We start from the raw sequence: 18,759 nt of genomic DNA, 5'->3' as shown, positions 1-18,759 counted from the left end.
CTCAGTATCACAAGTGCCTGTTACACATTTCAGAGTCCACGCTAGCATCCTGGCTCTTCTCCAGATCTTCTCACCCCCTACCCTACCCTAAACTCCCTCAGCTCATGAGCTCGCTTCCCTCCGCTACTCATTTTTCTTACAGCCCTATCTTGGTGAGGCTCCCTCTCTTTTGCCTGAACTCTGTCTTCCTCTCTTGCTCCCCACCCCCATCTCTTTGCTCTGCTCCGACCTGCTTCTCTAATGGCGAGGTCCAGTCAGCTGGCTAAGTTCAGTCCACTGCTTTCTCTCTTCGCTCTGGACTCTTCCAGATGCCTCTGGCTGCTCGCTCCATCTCTCTTTCATCTCTACGATAAAAACCTTCCTCTTAACCATACCATGGGGCGGTCATATCGTCAAGTTGTTTACACAGGTCCGGGACCGCCGACATGGCTCCCTGAGTAAAGATGTCTGTGCATAAACCGGAGGGCCTGAGCTCAATGCCTGCGTACCACAGTGGAATGAGAAAACCAACACCCACAAGTCATTCTCTACCCTCCACATGTTGTGCACACCCATGACTAATAATAAATAGCAAGAGGTTGATTCCACAGACACCTTGGGACGGTCCAGGTCTTAAGGGCCTTTCTGAGGCCCGTGGTGTGATCTTCCAGGCAGGAGAAGCTCTGGAAAATCTGAATGATTTGGCCAGCATGTGAAGTGGGCCCAAAGAGTGGCAACATGACACTGATCTGCTCAGCTGCCTGTGGGTCATTCAGGTAGCTCCAGGGACTCCACCTTCAGGAACTGTCAGTCACCAGCCAGAGCAGCCTTTTCAAGGGCTTTTGAGTCACCCATACTCTCCTGTAATTAACAACCCCCCAAAATTCACTTGGCAGTGCCCTGTTTGGGGTGAGTAGACATTTGCTCCTGTCTCCCCAGGAAAAGTTAAATGTCACTTTGGCTATATGAAATAAAAAAAAAATGGAAAATTAGTTTTTTTCCCAAAACCATTAAATAAATGTTGAACTAGTAATTAAGATAAATCTAGGCTTGACAGTGTGCCAAATTGTAGGTTTAGAGTCCCTTAGCTGAGGTCTTCAGGGACAGATGCACTTCAGAACTCAAGGCTGGTCCAATTTTAGAAAGGCCATTCTGCACCTATTATGCAAACCCCAGGGGCCTGAGGCAGGCACTGCCCACTTCCCCCAGCAGACATGGTAATATCCTTCTGCAGCAAAATGTGTGAACACACTGGAAGGGATAAATAAAAAATATATAAATAGCTTGGTACGAGTTAATTTGTCGCCATGTGAGAGTGAGGTGAAAACTATCCCACCCCCCAAAAAAATGTTTAAAGTCATCAGAGCTAGTCAGCATACAAAATCCACAAGCTGGGCATAGTGGCACACATCTGTAATCCCAGCACTTAGAAGACAGAGGACGAAGGTCTGCTGAGACACAGGGACAGTTGGAGCTGCAGCAGTGAGACCTTGCCTCAAATCCGACGGTTGGCAGGGCCTAGCTCAGTGGCAGAGCACTGCAAAGAAAGGAAGCCAGGAGACCCAAAAGACAACACACAGAGACGCTCTAGAGATGGAGAGGGGAGAGCGGGGAGAAGACAGTGGAAGGACACAAGAAGAAAGGCTGGGGACCGTGGAGCGGGAAGAAAAAGAAACTGGAAAGCAGAAAGGGAGGCCAGAGGGGACAGAAGAGAGGGCCTCCCAACTCTCGCTGGTGTGTGGCACTTTGGGCGGACCGTGGAGACAGGGAGCAAGCCAACTCTGTTCTCGGGTTTCGATCGCTAGTTTAATTTCTCTGAGCAACGTTGTGCTATCTTCATTTTACAAAACCGGAGAGGTTAAGTACATTGCTGTGCATGTGGGGAATGCTGGTGAACAGACGGGAACCCAAAGGACAGATGACATACTCCCATCGGACGCGGGGCTCGGTTCCTGGATGCTGTCCAGCTCAAGGGGAGGGCAGGTCATACAGGAAAACCCCTTCTTGAAGCAGGAGATCTCCAGGCCTGCCTAGGGCCAGGCCGCAGTCACAGGTACGGGAAAATGGGCTCAGTCGCCTGACTTCTTTATCAGAAGCTAAACTGACTTCTCAGCCACGGCACCAGTAGCAGTGCAGACCAGAGGCTGTACCCACCTTTTTTTGGTTCAGTTATATACTCCACACTTCCCAAAGCAGCAAATGTGTCCTGTCACCACCCAAACCCCAGGTTCATCTCTCTGACCCTAGGAAAAAAGCTACAGCATCACCGGCCAGGGCACAAGAGCACAGCCTCTGTCCCTGACACAGTAAACTACACTAACAACAGTTCCCAGCACGCACGATTGTCTCCGACGCTATACGAGGACCGTGACACCCCCAAAACTGGTAAGGCCTTCACAGTATCTGACCTTCAATGGCCCCGAAACTGGCAAGCCGCTTTTCCCCATTCCAACCCCAAATTTACATGAGAGCAATGGTAGAGAAAAGCCTCTAAGGCCGCGAGGCCACGGGGTTAGAGAAGGGGCCAGCACACGCTGCAGACGACCACAGACCAGGGAAGCGCAGCTGAGGCTGGAGTTTATTGCGGATGAACGCTGAGTCCCGAGGAGGAGCGGGGTGGGATGAAGTCAGGCAGGATCAGGACCGCGGCCAGGGGTGAGGAAGCGCCGCGCAGGCGAGGCCCAGTGGTGCAGATGGGACTGGCGCAGGCCACGGTGGGAGTGGGCCAGGCTATCCAGGCGCTCGGCTCGCGGTCTCGGACGTCGCTCCCGGCGCTGGGCGGCGGCTGTGGCGGCGGCTCCGCGGCAGTCCAGGCTGCGGTCTCGGCCCGCCCGAGGCTCCAAGCAAGCAGGAGGCGGCAGGAGGTGGGGCGGGTGGCGCTGCACGGGCACAAGGAGGGGCAGGCGCGCTGGGCAGGGGGTCGGCGGGGCCCGCGGGCGGCCGCGTGGGTACCCAGATAAGCCCGTAGTACACGGCGAGCAGCACGGCGGCCAAGGACACACACAGGAAGTAGGCGCAGACCGGGGCAAGGCGCAGCCATCGGCCGCGGGGACCCTCGCTCAGCCCCGCACCGCCAGGGCTCTCGCCACCGCCGCCCACACAGCTCGAGCCCCGCATCGCGCTGCCCACTCCACCCGCGCTGGTCCCGCCCCCACCCCGGGACCGCCCCCACGGAGGCCCCAGCCCCGCCCTAGACCACCTCACGCAAACCACGCCCCTTCCAGGACCACGCCCCCTCTAAGAACTTCCCCCCCCTCTGCCTTAAATCACCGCCCCGCCCCTCAATCCCGCGCCAAGCCTGGCCACACCCTCACCCCCTAGACACGCCCCTACAGCCTCTGGCCCAACCACTATCAAGACAAATGCATTAGCCACGCCCCTTCGCAGCCACACCTGCCTGTTCTCCGAGCCCCTAACTGGGACTCCTGTTCTCTGCTCTGGGCCCCTCCTAGCTTGTCGGAACCCTCCCTTCTTCCACCGACTGCAGCCCCGCACACAAGCCACCCTCTGCTCGCCGGAGGTCAGGTTCCCAGTCGGTTGGAGCGGACGGCCCACAGAGCCCCTGAACGCTAGCCCCGCCCACCGAACCTCGGCCCCGCCCCGCCCGGCTTCTTATCTCTGGGCCGCTGCAGGGTTTGGAGGACTCAGCTCCGCCCCTCGCCCCCGCTGGCCCCTTCCCCAGTAACTCCGCACCAGCGTAACTTCTCCCGCTCCCTAGAGGCGCAGGGTCCAGAGTGGGCTGCAGGGAGGAGAGCAGCCAGCCCGGGAGCCATGCAAACCTGCGCTGCCGCCCCTCCCAGCAGCGTCTTCAGGATTGCAGGATAGCCTGCGGGGTGGGAGGGGAGAGGTGTCAGGATGGTGAACAACACCCTCGTCCCACCTCTTCTGCCACAGCAAAGCCCGCCAAGCACAGCAGCGCAGCCTGTCCCGCTAGCAGCACAGTTCAAAGGTTGGCGGGAGCACGCATTTAATTCATGTCCTCCAGAGATTCTCAGGCCCTAGCTGCAGGATCCTGCACACCCGGGCCTCACAGAGGCTGACTCGGAGGTCTCCACCAGCGGGGTATGGTACAGCCCCATTCAAGTTGCCAAGACCGGTCCTCAGCGAATTTAGAAGAATCCCCGGTCCGGCCCCGTTGCTAACCTGGCTCCTCCCCCCTACGTTTAACCCCGTCCTGGCTGGAGTGTAGCAGAAGCAGAGGAGCGAGGCGGCTGGAGGTTAGTGCAAGAGCGCTAAGGCCCCGGTCCGCTGGCGCTGGCGCTGTCAGCGGGCAGCCCCCGGCGGCGGAGCGGCCGCCACCACCTTGCAGAAACGCACCCTCTGGAAGTCTGTGATCTCCGCTGTCTCCTGGCCCTCGGGGCCCACCTCTGAGGAGATAAAAAGTGGTAAATGGATAGCCAGCCTGCCCGACCCGCCCTGCCCCGCACCTCAGTCAAACCCATCTGCAACTTGGTCTCCAGTTTACTCAACCCTCAGGAGGCCCATGAAGCAGAGCCTCTCCAATCTGACTCGGTCGACTACTGGGAAGCGCTTATGTAATGATATAACCATCATCCTCCCAGGACCTCAAACTTTTGTATGGCCCGGCCCCTCGGCCTCCATCCCCACCACTCATCTGGCTGTCACTCCTGGGCTCTGCTCCACATCCTACCCCAATACAGGGGAAAGGAAAGAGGAACACAGGCAAGAAACCTGACCCACCGCATTTAAGGTGACCAAAATGATCAGCCTCTTGCTTCTACTATGTGGGGTCCAAAATTCCCACTCAGGTCTGCCCCAAAACACTAACCTTGCTCTCAGATAAGCCTAACAGTCGACTCCATTCATTCATTCGTTCGTTCCTACCTTTAACTAACCACGTTTTGCTTTTACAGGGTCCCTAACCAGTCTCAAAACTCTTCCCCGTGGGGACGTTCAGATTTCAAACCCTGTCTTTAGCTCCTTCCAGTTAGCTTCAGCCCTTTACCTTAATGAGCTATCCCCGAGCCCAGCTTCCTGGCCAGCCCTACTCACAATTCCTATTGCCTGGAGCCGTACAGCCCACCCTCTGCACCAACCAAGACCTGACTCCAGGCCCACCCAGGCATGGCACAGAACCTGACTCACCTCATGCCCTGTCCCCCTACCATCCCACAGGCCCCAGCCATTTTTTTGTCCCCAACCCCTTCCCTCCCCCCAGGAATGCAAGCAGGCCACCCACCTCCACCAGCCTCATGCACCCCACCTGGAGATGCCTCAGGCCCCTCTTCTTCAGACTTCGGGGCTCCTGCCAAGGTTGGCCCACTCTCCAAGGAGGCAAGGGCTGGCTGGTCACCTCCTGGAGAAGGGGAGGCTCAGTCAAGCCCCTCCTTTTCCAAACACCTCCCCATGCCAGGGGAGCAAGGGGGGCTCAAGGACACAGTGGGGGTGTCATTTAAGGAAGTGAATTTTTATTGGAGAGAGGCTCTGAACCAGCAAGAGCAGGCGCTAGGAAATGGGCTGAGGGCATGGAGCAGGCACCAACTGCCCTTCCCTGCTACAAGGGTTGAGGGAGGCGTGAGCACAGCCACACCCGTGTGAGCTCACAGGAGCATGAGCACACGTGCACACACACATACACACACACAGGGGCAGCCAGTTTCATGCATTCCCAAAAGGCCAGGCCTCACCCGCAGAGTGGGCACCGGGTGAGTGGGAAGTGCTGGGAGAATTCAGTTCCATCTCCTCACCCCAGTCAGACACAGGCTGGTGGTCCCCAGAGGGCGAGAAGGGGCTGGGAGGTTCAACAGGGACTGGGGACCGCGACTCCTGGGGCCTGGCAGGTGCAGGGTCCTCCGCCTGCTCACAGGTGGGCTTCCCAGCAGGCTCGGCCTCTCCAGGCTCTCCAAGAACAGCTGGGGCTTCCTGCTCCTTAGGACCCTCTTCCTCCTCCTCAAACTCCTCTTCCTCTTCTTCCTCCTCCTCCTCCTCAGTGATGTCTTCACTCACGTCCTCCCATTCTTCATCCTCCTCATCATCTTCTCTCTCCTCTTCTCCTTCCTCCTCCTCCTCCTCCTCCTCCCCCTCGTCTTCCTCACCATCCTCCTCAGGAGGCCGGTGGGCTGGCACTGGGGTCTCTGGAGGCTGCTAGGAACACAGGCAGGTCAGAGAAAGACTTGGGGCCTGAACCCCCACACACACCCTGCTTCATACTGCTCTGCCTTACCTGTGTGGGTGTCTCCGCCAGGGACATGGACTGAGAGGACTCAGGGGCTGAGGACACAGCTTCCTCTTTTGTCTCCCAGCGATTATCATGGTCACTGGAGTGGACAGAGACAGGGATAAGGTCTGGGTGAGGGGTGGACTTCTCAGAGAGCATCTGCCTTGCTGCACTGAAGGCAAAGGGAACAGCAGACGTGAACAGAGCCAAGACAGACCAGTGCACCCTCAAACTCGAGCCAGAGAGACGGACTCCACACACCCAAACACAATGAGAAAGGGAATGTCCCAAGGGAGGGGCACCCCACCTATAGGCACGAGGGGCCACCTTGGCCTGGGGTCGACTGTTCTTTCTCCTCCTGCGGCTCTTGACTTCTGCTTTGTGCTGAGAAAGGAACTCTCCAAAAGTGGGGGGCTTAGGGGGTCTTGCCCAAGCTTGGTCATCTACAACAGAAACCCAGATCCAAGGACTTAGGGGATGGGGACACAGCACACGCCACACTAAAGCCCACTGCTTAACCCTTTCCAAGGTACTACTCACCATAGCGGTGGGACAGTTCATGGGTAGGAGCTGGCCCATCCTTGAACCTAGGAAAAGAGAGCAGAACAAGCAATAGCTGAGGAACTAGGGAGAGACAAGAGAAAGCAGGGGAGGTGGAGGCAGACAGAATGAGGGATGAGAGGCAAACCTAGCTTCCTAGTGACAAAACTAGACAGAGATACAATTGAGGCCTCGAATAAAAATGTGGGGCTGGAGAGATAGTTCACTTTCCACTGACCTCTGCACCTTGTCTATCCAGTCGCCCAAGTTACTCAGGTCCCTTGGGGTTGCTGCCCTGAGCCTGCACCCCAGAATGAACACTCAGGGCATGTTCAAAACAGAGCAAGGAAATAACTGTGGGCCAGGTATGGTGCCACATATCAGGGATCCGAGCATTTCAGAGGTGGAGGCAGAAGAACCGGGTTCAGGCTGTCCTTGACTCCATAGCAAATTCAAAGTCAGCCTTGGCTACGTGAGGCCATGTCCCAAAGATTCAAAAAGTAAACAAGAAAGAGTAAACAAGTAAGCTGTCAGTACCAACAACTCCAATCTATGGGCAGGCAGAAGGTTCTGAGTGAGTCTAAGACAGCCAGGCACTCGGGATCAGCAGCGGTGGGTTTCCTACCCTGAGCCTCGGCTAGCTGTGTGTTCTCGGACATTGGCCAAGCTCACATGCAGGGAGACACAGAGCCTGAGTGGCCTGGAGTTCTTTGCTAGCCGCGGTCAACAAAGGCCAGCAGGCCTGTGAGCAAGTGACAAAGGAAGCTTTTCATACACGAGCTGGGCATCTGTGAGGTCAAGCTGGAGCTGCATAGCCAGGCCCACATGGTACAACCGACTCCCATGAGCTGTCTTCTGTGGCCTCTCTCAATAAAAATATGTAAGGAGCTGTAGTGATGGCTCACAGGACCTGGGTTCAATTCCAGCATCCACATGACAGCTCACAACTGTCTGTGACTTCAGGATCCAACAGGCAGGAAGACTGAAAGATCAAAGCCAACCTAGGAAACCTACTGTCTCAGAAGTGAAAAGGTGAAAGGACAGACTCTCAGCTCTGGCTGCTCTTCCAGAGGACCCAGGTTCAGTTCCCAGTACCGACATGGTAGCTCACAACCCTCTGTAACTCCAGTTTCAGGGGATCTGACACCTTCTCCTAGCATCCATGGGCAGTAGGCATGCACAAACATACATGCAGACAGAACACTCAGTACATATACATTTTTAAAGTAAAAACTTTAGAGGTGGGGAGTGGGAGCTGTAGAGATGGCTCCGTGGCAGAGCAGCTGTCTAGATTCCACCAGTGAGGGGCTGGGGGTGTCTCTACGGTACAGCACCTGTCTAGATTCCACCAGTGAGGGGCTGGGGTGTCTCTACGGTACAGCACCTGTCTAGATTCCACCAGCGAGGGGCTGGGGTGTCTCTACGGTACAGTACCTGTCTAGATTCCACCAGCGAGGGGCTGGGGTGTCTCTACGGTACAGCACCTGTCTAGATTCCACCAGCGAGGGGCTGGGGTGTCTCTACGGTACAGCACCTGTCTAGATTCCACCAGCGAGGGGCTGGGGGTGTCTCTACGGTACAGCACCTGTCTAGATTCCACCAGTGAGGGGCTGGGGGTGTCTCTACGGTACAGCACCTGTCTAGATTCCACCAGTGAGGGGCTGGGGGTGTCTCTACGGTACAGTACCTGTCTAGATTCCACCAGTGAGGGGCTGGGGGTGTCTCTACGGTACAGTACCTGTCTAGATTCCACCAGTGAGGGGCTGGGGGTGTCTCTACGGTACAGTACCTGTCTAGATTCCACCAGTGAGAGGCTGGGGTGTCTCTACGGTACAGCACCTGTCTAGATTCCACCAGTGAGGGGCTGGGGGGGGGGGGGTGTCTCTACGGTACAGGACCTGTCTAGCTAGATTCCACCAGTGAGGGCCTGGGGGGCTAGCTCAGCAGTGCACACTAGTCGGCATGCCAGAGGCCATAGGTTCAATCCCCAGTACCAAGGGAGAAAGAGAAAGGCTTCCACGCACTACTGAGACACGGCATGCTGCAGCCAACATCACCAATGCCCACAATGACCCAGCAGGAAGACCGACTCACATGCCATCGGTCTTCTCGGCGTCCCACTCCCGCCGCCACTGCCCAGTGGGCTTGCGGTGTCGCTGCAGGCGCTCTTGGTCAATCTTCTCCCTCTCCTGTTTCCAGCGCAGGTACTCCGACCTCTCTCGGCCCGTCATGGACATCGTCATGTCGCCCCCGCTGCCCAGGCCAGCCCTGCGGCCCTGCAGGCACCACAGGCAGTGAGACTCCAGCTCCCCTCCGCACCCTCCCCCAGACACAAACAGGGCCACCGTTCAGGACACACAGGACGGAGCTGACAAGCAGTAAGCAAACGGGTGGCTGAGGCGCCTCCTCAGAAAGGCCCTATGTCGTATCTATTTATTTTCGGTTTCAGACAGGGTCTCATAGCCCAGGACGGCTGCCTCAAACTCATTATTGGCCTTAAACCCCTTGTGCTAGCCAGGGTTTTTTGTTGGTGGTGGTTTTCTTTTTTGTTTGTTTGTTTGTTTGTTTTTTGAGACAGGGCTGCTCTATGTAGCTTTGGAGCCTGTCCTGGAACTCGATTTGTAGACCAGTCACAGAGATCCACCTGCCTTTGCCTCCGAGTGCTGGGATCAAAGGCTCCTGCTGGCTAGTTTTACGTCAACTTGACACAAACTAGCGTTGTTTGGGAAGACGGACCCCCAGGTAAGAAAATGCCCACACCAGATTGGCCTGCCTCCATCTCCCAAGTGCTAGGTCTCATCTCTCTAGAATTAAACATTCCATTTTTAAATGTGTGTGTGTGTGTGTGTGTGTGTGTGTGTGTGTGTGTGTGTGGTGTTTGCATATCTGTGGACATGTACATGTAGAGGCCAGAGGAGTGTCTTGCTCTGTCACACACACACCCCCCACCCAGCTTATTCCCTTGAAGCAGGGTCTCTCTGACCGCAGGGCATCTGACCTAGGCTAGCTAGCAGCCAGCAAGGCCCAATGATCTTCCTGTCTCCGTCCCTAGGCATGCATGGAGTCACATCCAGCCTTTTTCACAGGAGTGCTGGGGATTCAAATCCAGGTCCTAGTGTTTATGCAATAAGCACTCTTACCCACTGACCCATCTCCCCATCTCTCCTCTTTTTAGACATTTTCTGGTATATGCCAAAGTATGTGAATATATGCCAAGTGTGTGCAGGTACCCACAGAGGCCAGAAGAGCTGGAGTTACAGGCAGTCATTACTTGCCCAATGTGGGTGCTGGGAACTGAACTTGAGTACTCCAGAAAAGCATTCAGCACTCTTTTTTGTTTAGTTTAGTTTTGTTTTTTGAGACAGGGTTTCTCTGTGTAGTCCTGACTGTCCTGGAACTCAGTCTGTAGCCCAGACTGGCCTTGAACTCACAGAGATCTGCCTGCCTCTGGCTCCCAAGTGCTGGGAATAAAGGCGTGCGCCATCACCGCCCAGCATCACTCAAGCACTCTTAATCACTGAACCATCTCTCCAGACCTCTCCTCATCTTTCTTAAGAAACATCCCCACCCCCACCCCCCACTCTTTGGGGTCATGATATTTTAGAATACCCAGCCTTTAATTAGACTTTTACCCATTTGGTTCACTGGGTTTTGTCTTAGAACTATTTTCCCTGGCCAGTAATCCCAGCACTTGGGAGGCTGGAGCAGGAGGATCAAGAGTTCAAGACTGCCTGGGCAACAGTACAGCTACAAGGACTGGGGATGTAGCTCACTGGTAGACAGTTTATACAGCATGTGTAAAACCCTGGGTGGTGTTCCATGGCAAAAAAATAAAAAGTCTAACCAAGAGTCCTTAACAAAGAAAACCCTGGCAGGGAGGCCCAGTGAGTGGTGCAGCTTTAGCCCAGCACTGGGGTAGAAGCAGGCAGACCTCTGTCCTGGGCTTAAAGCTGGAACTCCACGTAAACTGGGCTGGGCTGGAGCTCCAGGTCACCAGGGCTAAACAGTGAGACCCCGTCGCAAAAAAACAGAAAACACTGGCCAAGCATGGTAACCCAACTACTTGAACTACATAGTGAGATCCAAACCAGCCTGAGTCCTTAGCTCAAAAGCCCCCAAATCAAGCAAGCGCTAACCCCCACAGAAAGCAGCACCTGCTCTGTCCACCCCCAGCCAGGCCAGAGCACAGCTCCGGGGAAGCTGCAGCACCCACCTGTCTCTCGTGCTCCAAGCCGGAGCGCACCCGCTCGAAGTCAGAACCTCCCCAGTTCCGGCCATGCCGGCGGCTGCCCTCCCGGCGATCCCTCTCAGGCTCCTCCAGGGGTCCACCCCGACGTCGGGGATCATCCAGGAAGTTGCGTACTGGGTTGGGCTCCAGTACCCCTTCCTGCAGCACAAGAGGCAGCAGGTGGGCAGGCTGGGAAACACAGGGGGGCCTTTGCCCTCAGTCCAGCCCAGGCTGCCCGGTGCTGACCCGCTGGTTGCGCTCGTACTCCGCTATCTTCTCCATCTCCTCATTCATCTTCTCGATGTTCTGCCTGCGCCGCTCCTCCCATTCCTGGGGAGACAAGATGGCCCCACGACTGTCACAAAGAACCGCACAACTAGCTGTGCAGAAAAGACAGGGCAGTCCTAATTCTCCAAGGACAGGCAGGTGACAAGGGATGCCTGGCCTGGAACTTGTCTGGATGCAGGGGACCCTGGCATACCTCAGCCACCATAGCCACCATGGTGCATGGAGATAGTAACGTGGCAAGCAACTAGTGACTACCCTCCCATCTGCATCACTAACGGAGTTTCCAAAGAGCAGCCAACTGGACGGGACTCTCATTTCCCAGACTCCATTGTTGGTGGGTGTGGCCACGTGCTTCCCTACAGAAGTGTAAGAAATTGTGTTTTCTCTGTCAGTGTCCCAGTGTCTACCTCGTGGACAACGATCCTAAGGGGTGAGCAGGCCATGGCTTCCTGATCCACATTACTTAGCTAGGCACACAAGAGAAACAAATCCGGGTTCTACTGAGGCTATTCATTGCATGTGGGGTTGAGGTGTGCGCATGTGCATGCACGTGCGTGTTCTTGTGTGGAGGCCAGAAGGACTTTGACTGCCAGCCTCACTGTTTTTCCCTTTGGAGACAGGGTCTCCGGCTGGCCTGGAACTCACTAGCAGAGATCTGCTTGCCTTCCTGTGCTGGAAGTAAAGGTGTGCACCATGGCACCAGGCCCACCACCCTTTCAACAGGGCCTCCCACTGGCATGGCTCACCACCTGGGCTAGGATGGCAGACCACAGAGCCCAGGGTCCCCCGTCTCCACTCCAGCTTCTAGGGTACAGACTACAAGGCTTCACCACCACACGCAGCTCTTTCCTGTGGGTTCTGGGGACGGAACTCAGGCCCCAGGCACTAATGACTGAGTTCCCTCGAAGCCCTCACCGCACTTGGCAAACCCTAACGGTCCAGTGCCGGCTCTGCGGCCACAGTGCCCGACAGCAGAGTGCTTACAACGCCTCTGCTCTAATCAGTATTCCCTGTCAGAGCAAGACTCTTAACTCCCAGGGAGAAAGCCACCTCACCAAACGGCAGAGATTCACAGAAGCAGCTAGGACCCAAGTACATCCCAAGCTGTGAGCCATGGCCCAGGCAGTTGCCTGCTGGGGAATGGAACAGCCACAGTAAGGCCCACTACCCCCCACATGAATCTGAGCACACACACACACACAGAGTGAGCCCCACACACAAGTCTGAATGTTAGTCAGGAAGCAGAGGCAGGAGCAGTGAGTCAGAATCAGAACCTGAGACAGATGCAGAGCACTGGTCAGGAGGGAAAGAAGAGAGGCCCTTAGAGGGCCAGCGGGAGGTGGGGGCAAGGGACACAAAGGCAGAGGGTCAGGGAGGAGTCCGTCCAAGCGGGAATGGAGAAAGGCAAAGAGAAAGAAATGAGCTAGCAGGACACAGCAGTGCAGGCCTATCTTCCCAGCACCGAGGAGGAGGCTGAGCAGGGGGATGCCAAGTCCAAGGCCAGCCTGAGCAACCTAGTGAGATGAGATGCTGCCTCAGAGTAAAAGCTAAGGGCTGCGGATGTAGCACTCATCCAATATGCACAGGGCCCAAGATGAGAAAGATGAATGAATGAATGAACACCAGGGAACAGAAGCTTGGCCCAAGCTTCATGGTCTACTTGGTCTACCTTGGACTTGCGATCGGAGGCTGAATTGTCTCCTGCCCCTAAGAGATGAGGGGATCCCCGGCCCCGGCCTCTCCGGCCCCGGCCTCCAGTTCCTCCTCGAAGCTGCTCCCCGGCACCATCCTCCCAGCCTCGGGATGCCCGGCCTACTCCTGCCCGGCTTCCCTGTTGGGGGTGGGTCCGGCCCCCTCTGCTGGTCCCTGGGGGCCGGGGGGTCCCAGGAGTCCTCCGAGAGGGACCCAGGCTCTTCTCCTGGAAGAGGGAAGGAGGAGAAGTCAGTCAAAGGAAAGGTAGACTGGGGCATGCTAGACCCAGAGGCAGCTGGCAGTTCTGGGTCCCGGGCCCCAGCCCTCCCCCTCCTCCCCATCCTGAGCATTCAGACATGCTGGACTCTCCACCTCCACTGCCATATTCTCCTTCTCCATGGAACGGCTCTTCCGAGGGGCTGTCACTGCCACACCCTCCAGTTCAGCTTTTTTCCGGTCCTCCTCGATCTCCTAGGAGCAAATATCCAGGGGGTGGGGTGTGAGGGTTCCTGTACACCAGCTGGACCCCCATAGTCCTCTACATTCTCCCAGCACTGCCTACTCAGACTTCTCTCCAGAGCTTTAGACACTGCTCACAGCATCCTCCATCAAACCCTGCATGTTGCTCAGCCGTTCCAAGGCCCCACTGGAAGCCCATCTGTCAGAGCAAATGCTTCCCCATCGTGAGGACCCCTCTCCTGCACACACACACTGGCCTTCTTGCTATTCCCCAGCGCTCACATGTGCCCTGGGCTTGGACCCCAGGGTTTTTGTACCAGCTGCTCCTCTGCTAGAGTGAGTTCCTTGACCCTATAACTCCTCAGGTTTCAAATGTCTCACCACGTATCTGCCACTCTCTGTTCTCATCCCCTGCTTGATAAAACACGGGGATACCTGCTGGACTGTTCGCTGATACACCCCTCCTCCCAGCCTACAGTGCTGCCTGGCATACAATCAAACCCAATGTTGATCTTTTTAATGAATGAATGCATGAAGAATGAGTCAATGAGGACCACCCTCCTCCCAGGTCCCTTCATAAAGACAGCCCCACAACCTCCTCTTGGGCCCTGCCCTGGACCCCCTCCACCTCCCACTCTGGCCCCAACTACCCTTGGTCACTGAGACTCTTTCAACAGCCTAACCCTGAGCCAGACCTGTCCTCTCCAACAAAGGCCCCTGCCCCAGATTTCTCCTTACTATCTGGACTCGCTCTCATCCATCAGCACACAGAAAAATGAGTGTCCCCATGAAGAGGCATCTGACCAGGTCTCACTCACTCCCATTCAAAGCCCTCCATGGCTCCCTAGTGCCCTTCAGCATTCTCCAACCTACGTGACTGGCCCCTGATGACCTCCCTAGATCAATTCTCCAAAAACTGACTTTCCAAGCCCTCTCTGCATCCAAACATTTGCCCAAATTGTTCATCTTGTATGAAATGTAACCCATCTCCTTCCCAATTAGCTGATATCTAGGCACCCTTCAGTTCTCAGAATCCCTTCTACCAGAAAGCCCTCTCTAATGTCCTCAGGCTAGAGGAAGAACTCTAGACTCCCGCAGACCTGTTAATTCCCCCATCCCAGCCTTGTCTAGTCTGGGTCATTACAGAGGGCAACTATGTCCCAAACTGGACTGTGAAGCCTAAGAACAGGTCCAGAGACCACATCCCCAGCACCACACAACATGGAGCTAAGAATCTGGAGACTTCAGCGAGCAGACTATGAATAAATGATGAATGAATGATGGGATGGAGGAAGGAAAGGCAGACTAAGGCCTTTGGTTTTCGTCCTGTGAGTGAAGGGGAAACATGAGAAAGCTTGAAGGGAGGAGGTGGGAAAAACTCACTGCGGGGAGAGGGGATGGGGTCTCCCAGGGCAGGGCTAGGGCACCTGGTAGCGCCGGATGAGGGCCTCATTCTTCCGACGCAGAGCCTCGATCCTCTTGTCCAATTCAGCATCTTTCTCCTCCTTTGATTTCAAATCTAGTGTGGTAGCCTGTGGTGGGGAGGTGGTTGAGGGAGGGGCATTTCCCCAGGATCTGAGCATTTGGTCTCTGGATCCCACCTTCCCAACCCACTTCTCCACTTTGCAGCTCACCATCTCATGGGCTGTGATCTCCTCACAGAAAATAAATGTAGCACTGGGGGCTCCTGGGGGCAGAGAGAACACTAGGTTAAGACCAACAGCATTCCGAAATGCTGCTTCCTCTCCTTTACTGAGGGTCCGAAAACACAGACTCACAGAAACATACACCTGTACTTCATCGAGGGAATTCTCAAGTGCTAGCCTCCTAAAGAAATACGAAACCTGCCCTACAGTTTTACAGCCACCCATGCAATTAGTCAGACCCACCTCGGGAAAACTCTGGCCCCACCCCTGTACCTAATACTAGTTCCTCCAAACAAAGATGTCAGCCCAGGCTCCATATCCTATAATTTTAGCCAGGACCAGGATCTCAGAAGGTCAGCTACAACCAGCAAAAGTAACTTCTAGAGGGCCAGAGGGATGGCTCCGGGGATAAAAGTGCTTGCCGCCAAGCCTGAGAACCTGAGGTCAATCTCCAGGACCCACAAAGTGGAAGGAGAGAACTGACTCCTACCAGTTGTCCTCTGACTTCCGTGTGATCACACATACATGCACAAAATAAATAAAACAGAATGAAAAACAGTTCCAACTCTCCTTGAGAACTTTAATCCACGGCTCCCCTAAACCTGACTCAGCCCAGCCCCCAGCATCCTGAAAATGCACTCATCATCTCCTACCAAGCCGGAAAAGATTCTGCAAGCAGGCCCAGGATCGACTTCAGGGGGCTTCCTGGACAGGACTTGATCTCCATAGTGATACTCAGCCCAGAAGACAGAATTTCTACAGAGGCTTTCGAGAGAAAACTGCCAGCCACAGCCGCGCCCCTGACCTCCACAAACCTCCCTGGTCCCACCCCTGATCCGGATTAAACTTCAGGCCTCCCATTTCCCATCAGATTTCTGGCCCCACCCATTAAAAAAAATAAATCAATTAATATGGCTCCGCCTCCAACTTAACCCTATGGCCACGCCCCCAATGTGCCAGGAAACATTCCGGCTACGCCTCTGAGTCCCGCCTCCTCCTCTAGCTTCCGATGCGTTTATGTCGAAGGAAAACTTTCTGGCTCCACCCCGACCATTCTCCCCCTAGCACTCTAACCCCACCTGCAAAATTCCTGACATTTTGTCCCCGTCTCTATCAAGTGTCAGACAGCCTCTGCACCCGGCCCTAGCTTCTGGGTAAGGATTAGGACCCACTTCAAAAAGTAAGAAACTCTCCTGGCTTGCCCAGGGCATCTCCGCCCCAAACCCTGGCTCCACCCCCTTAAAAAACTCTAGCCACTCCCTAACACAATCAACGCCAAAACCACGCCCCCTAGTGAAAGCAACACTCTGCTCCCTCCCCGCCCAGTATCTTGGCCTAACCCAGCACAAAGCCCCAGCTCGGTCACCTCCTCTTCACCCAACCAACGCCCAAACCCTGCCCCTTTCCCCACAACACTCAAAACTTTGGCCCCGCCAAAAGCAGGTCCACCCCGTCTCCGCTCCGCCCCTAGCCCTCATGGACACGCCCCCGTGGCTCTCTTCCCTGCCAAAACCCCGATCCTTAAGGCCCCTTGCAATACTCTGGCTCTGCCCCCCCCCCGCCGCCCCGCCCACCTCCCTTTATCCCGCCCCGCTCCATCTTGGCCCTGCCCCCAGTTTCCCCGCCCACCGCCCAAACTCCACCCCTTACGCTCCCCCTCCCCGCAATACTCTAGCCCCGCCCCCAGCCATTCCTGCACCGCCCCGACTCCGCCCCTTCCCCCCGCCCCCACGACACTTGGTCCCGCCCCCAGCGTCCCCGCCCAACGTCCCGGGCCCGCCCACTAGCGCTCCGGCCAAGACTTTGGCCCCGCCCCAGCCCGGACCCAACTTTGAAGCCCCGCCCCGCGCTGGCAGCCACCAGGGCTCAGGACCCGCCCGCACCCGCCCGTCCGGCCCTGCCCACATGCCCACGGCCCACCCCACTGCGCCCCTCCGGCGACCCATGTGGGCGTCGTGTCCCCGCCCCCCGCGGAGTACCCTGACCCCGCCCCCGCCGGCGGCTCGCCTCCCGTCCGCGCGCGCTCCCGCTCCCCTCACGTGGGCGAACAGGCCCCGCCCTCTCCGGGCGCGCTCCCGACCCCCTCCCCCGGTCACCTGTCCCGGAGACCCCGCGGCGTCTGCGACTCCGACTCCGTCCGCCTCCGCGTCCGCAGCTCCCGGGCCTCACACGTCACTTCTGGTCCGCTCCACGTGAAGAGAGGAAATAAAGAGGGCCGCTTCCGGTCCTGACAGCCCATTTCCGGGTGCCTTAAAGGGGCCGCACCCCCTCAGGCGCTGCAGAATGTAGCAGGAGTGTGCTGCTTCTGCGTCGTCCCGGGAGACGTGCATGTGCTCTTCAATCTCTGTACTCTTTTTTTTTTGCTCAGACTTTTTAGCTACTGGTTCTCTAATTTAGCAAGTAAAAGCCAGTGACCCCTGGAAACGTAACTGATTTCATCACCTCGTCTTGCCAATGAAACCTTAGTTTTAGAAACTTGAACCAATTCAAAAAAATACATTGAAAATTTTTAGGAAACAACTGTATAACCAAAGCTGAGCGTGGTGGCACATGCTTCTAATTTCAGCACTTGGGAGACTGAGGCAGGAGGATTGCCTCAAGGTCAAGAACAGCATGCGATATATCAATATAGATGTATACAGTTCCAGGCCAACCAGGACTATGTAGACCTTGGCTTTAAAAAAGAAAAAAAAAGCTCCTTGCCGCCAATCCTGATCACCTCAGTTTGACCCCTGGACTGTCAGGTGCACAAGCTCCTTTACCTGTTAAGCAACTTGCTGGCACTTAAATTATTATTATTATTATTATTATTATTATTACTTTTTTTTTATAAAGATCTCAGTTGAGAGCCAGGCGTTGGTGGCGCACGCCTTTAACCCCAGCACTCGGGAGGCAGAGGCGGACGGATCTCTGTGAGTTCGAGGCCAGCCTGGTCTACAGAGTGAGTTCCAGGACAGCCAGGACTGTTACACAGAGAAACCCTGTCTCGAAAAAACGGAAAGAAAAAAAATATCTCAGTTGAGATTGGCCCTAAACTGATTCTCCTGCCTCCCCTTCAGTGCTGAGGTAGGATTACAGACCTGCAGTGGATATAACCACCAAATTGGCCATCTTAAACTGCTGTGAGGTATTCCATCTGATAGATGGCTACAATTTGTCCAACCCCCGTCTCATGGACATTAGGATTACTTCAGTTTCAGTTAGCAGGAATTGCCAACAGTAGTACTTCACTGAACTTCTACATGGACAGCTCTGTGTGTGTGTGTGTGTGTGTGTGTGTGTGTGTGTGTGTGTGTGTTGTAGAAGAAGCAGGCTTGGGGGTTGCTTGGGGATAGAGCGCTTGCCTAGCAAGCGCAACCCTGGGTTCGATCCTCAGCTCCAAAAAAAAAAAGAAGCAGGCTTGTGCCCAGGTTCTGTCACTTAGCTACATCCTCAGCCCAATTTTGTTGTTGTTTGCTTTAAATTGAAAAAATATGCCGACCCAGGCAGTGGTAGCACACACCTTTAATCCCAGCACTCAGAGAGACCAATGCATATGAATCTGTGAGTTCAAGGCCAGCCTGATCTGCATAGTGAGTTCCAGGACAGCCAGAGCTACATAGTGACACCGTCCCTCAAAAAAAAAAAAAAATATATATATATATATATACAATTTTATGGGTTTTGTTTTTGTTTTTTTTTTGCCTGCATGTATTCCTTGCATCACGTGAGTGCCTGGAGCCCTCAGAGACCAAAGGGCAGATGGTCCC

At 55.4% G+C, this 18,759-nt stretch overlaps 2 protein-coding genes across 10 annotated transcripts; both read right to left on the bottom strand.

Annotated features, from left to right (window-relative positions):
* Nucleotides 1-1,763: 1,763 nt before the first annotated feature.
* On the bottom strand, nucleotides 1,764-3,124 carry Inafm1 (InaF motif containing 1). Its single transcript, XM_059253576.1, has one exon. The coding sequence runs from the start codon at nucleotides 3,094-3,096 to the stop codon at nucleotides 2,710-2,712; it is 387 nt and encodes a 128-aa protein (XP_059109559.1). The 5' UTR covers nucleotides 3,097-3,124; the 3' UTR covers nucleotides 1,764-2,709.
* A 124-nt stretch (nucleotides 3,125-3,248) lies between these two features.
* Nucleotides 3,249-17,208, bottom strand: Ccdc9 (coiled-coil domain containing 9). 9 transcript variants are annotated; one of them, XM_059281269.1, is made up of 15 exons: nucleotides 15,664-16,328; nucleotides 14,999-15,051; nucleotides 14,792-14,896; nucleotides 13,278-13,376; nucleotides 12,883-13,131; nucleotides 11,172-11,255; nucleotides 10,911-11,084; nucleotides 8,792-8,973; nucleotides 6,698-6,744; nucleotides 6,465-6,600; nucleotides 6,164-6,257; nucleotides 5,688-6,084; nucleotides 5,180-5,296; nucleotides 4,297-4,346; nucleotides 3,249-3,805 (listed from the first exon to the last, which is right to left on the bottom strand). In XM_059281269.1, exons 2-15 carry the CDS (start codon nucleotides 14,999-15,001, stop codon nucleotides 3,788-3,790), a joined length of 1,755 nt encoding a protein of 584 aa, XP_059137252.1. In that variant the 5' UTR covers nucleotides 15,002-15,051; nucleotides 15,664-16,328; the 3' UTR covers nucleotides 3,249-3,787. The 9 variants fall into 9 exon arrangements, with proteins under 9 accessions (XP_059137252.1, XP_059137253.1, XP_059137246.1 ...); XM_059281270.1 differs by having other exon boundaries at nucleotides 3,250-3,805; nucleotides 5,204-5,296; XM_059281263.1 differs by lacking the exons at nucleotides 3,249-3,805; nucleotides 15,664-16,328 and adding an exon at nucleotides 17,107-17,208 and having other exon boundaries at nucleotides 3,930-4,346.
* Nucleotides 17,209-18,759: the final 1,551 nt, after the last annotated feature.

This window comes from Peromyscus eremicus, chromosome 1 (assembly GCF_949786415.1).
Source record: "Peromyscus eremicus chromosome 1, PerEre_H2_v1, whole genome shotgun sequence".
Taxonomy (NCBI): domain Eukaryota; kingdom Metazoa; phylum Chordata; class Mammalia; order Rodentia; family Cricetidae; genus Peromyscus; species Peromyscus eremicus.
This window is presented reverse-complemented; position numbering and strand designations above follow the sequence as displayed.

Excerpts from the sequence above, each read along its gene's own strand:
- Ccdc9 (XM_059281263.1), bottom strand. Across the intron at positions 6,601-6,697 it reads TGAACTGTCCCACCGCTATG|ATGACCAAGCTTGGGCAAGA; the intron begins GTGAGTAGTACC and ends TTTCTGTTGTAG. Across the intron at positions 6,085-6,163 it reads TGGCGGAGACACCCACACAG|CAGCCTCCAGAGACCCCAGT; the intron begins GTAAGGCAGAGC and ends CTGTGTTCCTAG.
- Inafm1 (XM_059253576.1), bottom strand. The coding sequence starts at position 3,096 with ATGCGGGGCTCGAGCTGTGTGGGCGGCGGTGGCGAGAGCCCTGGCGGT.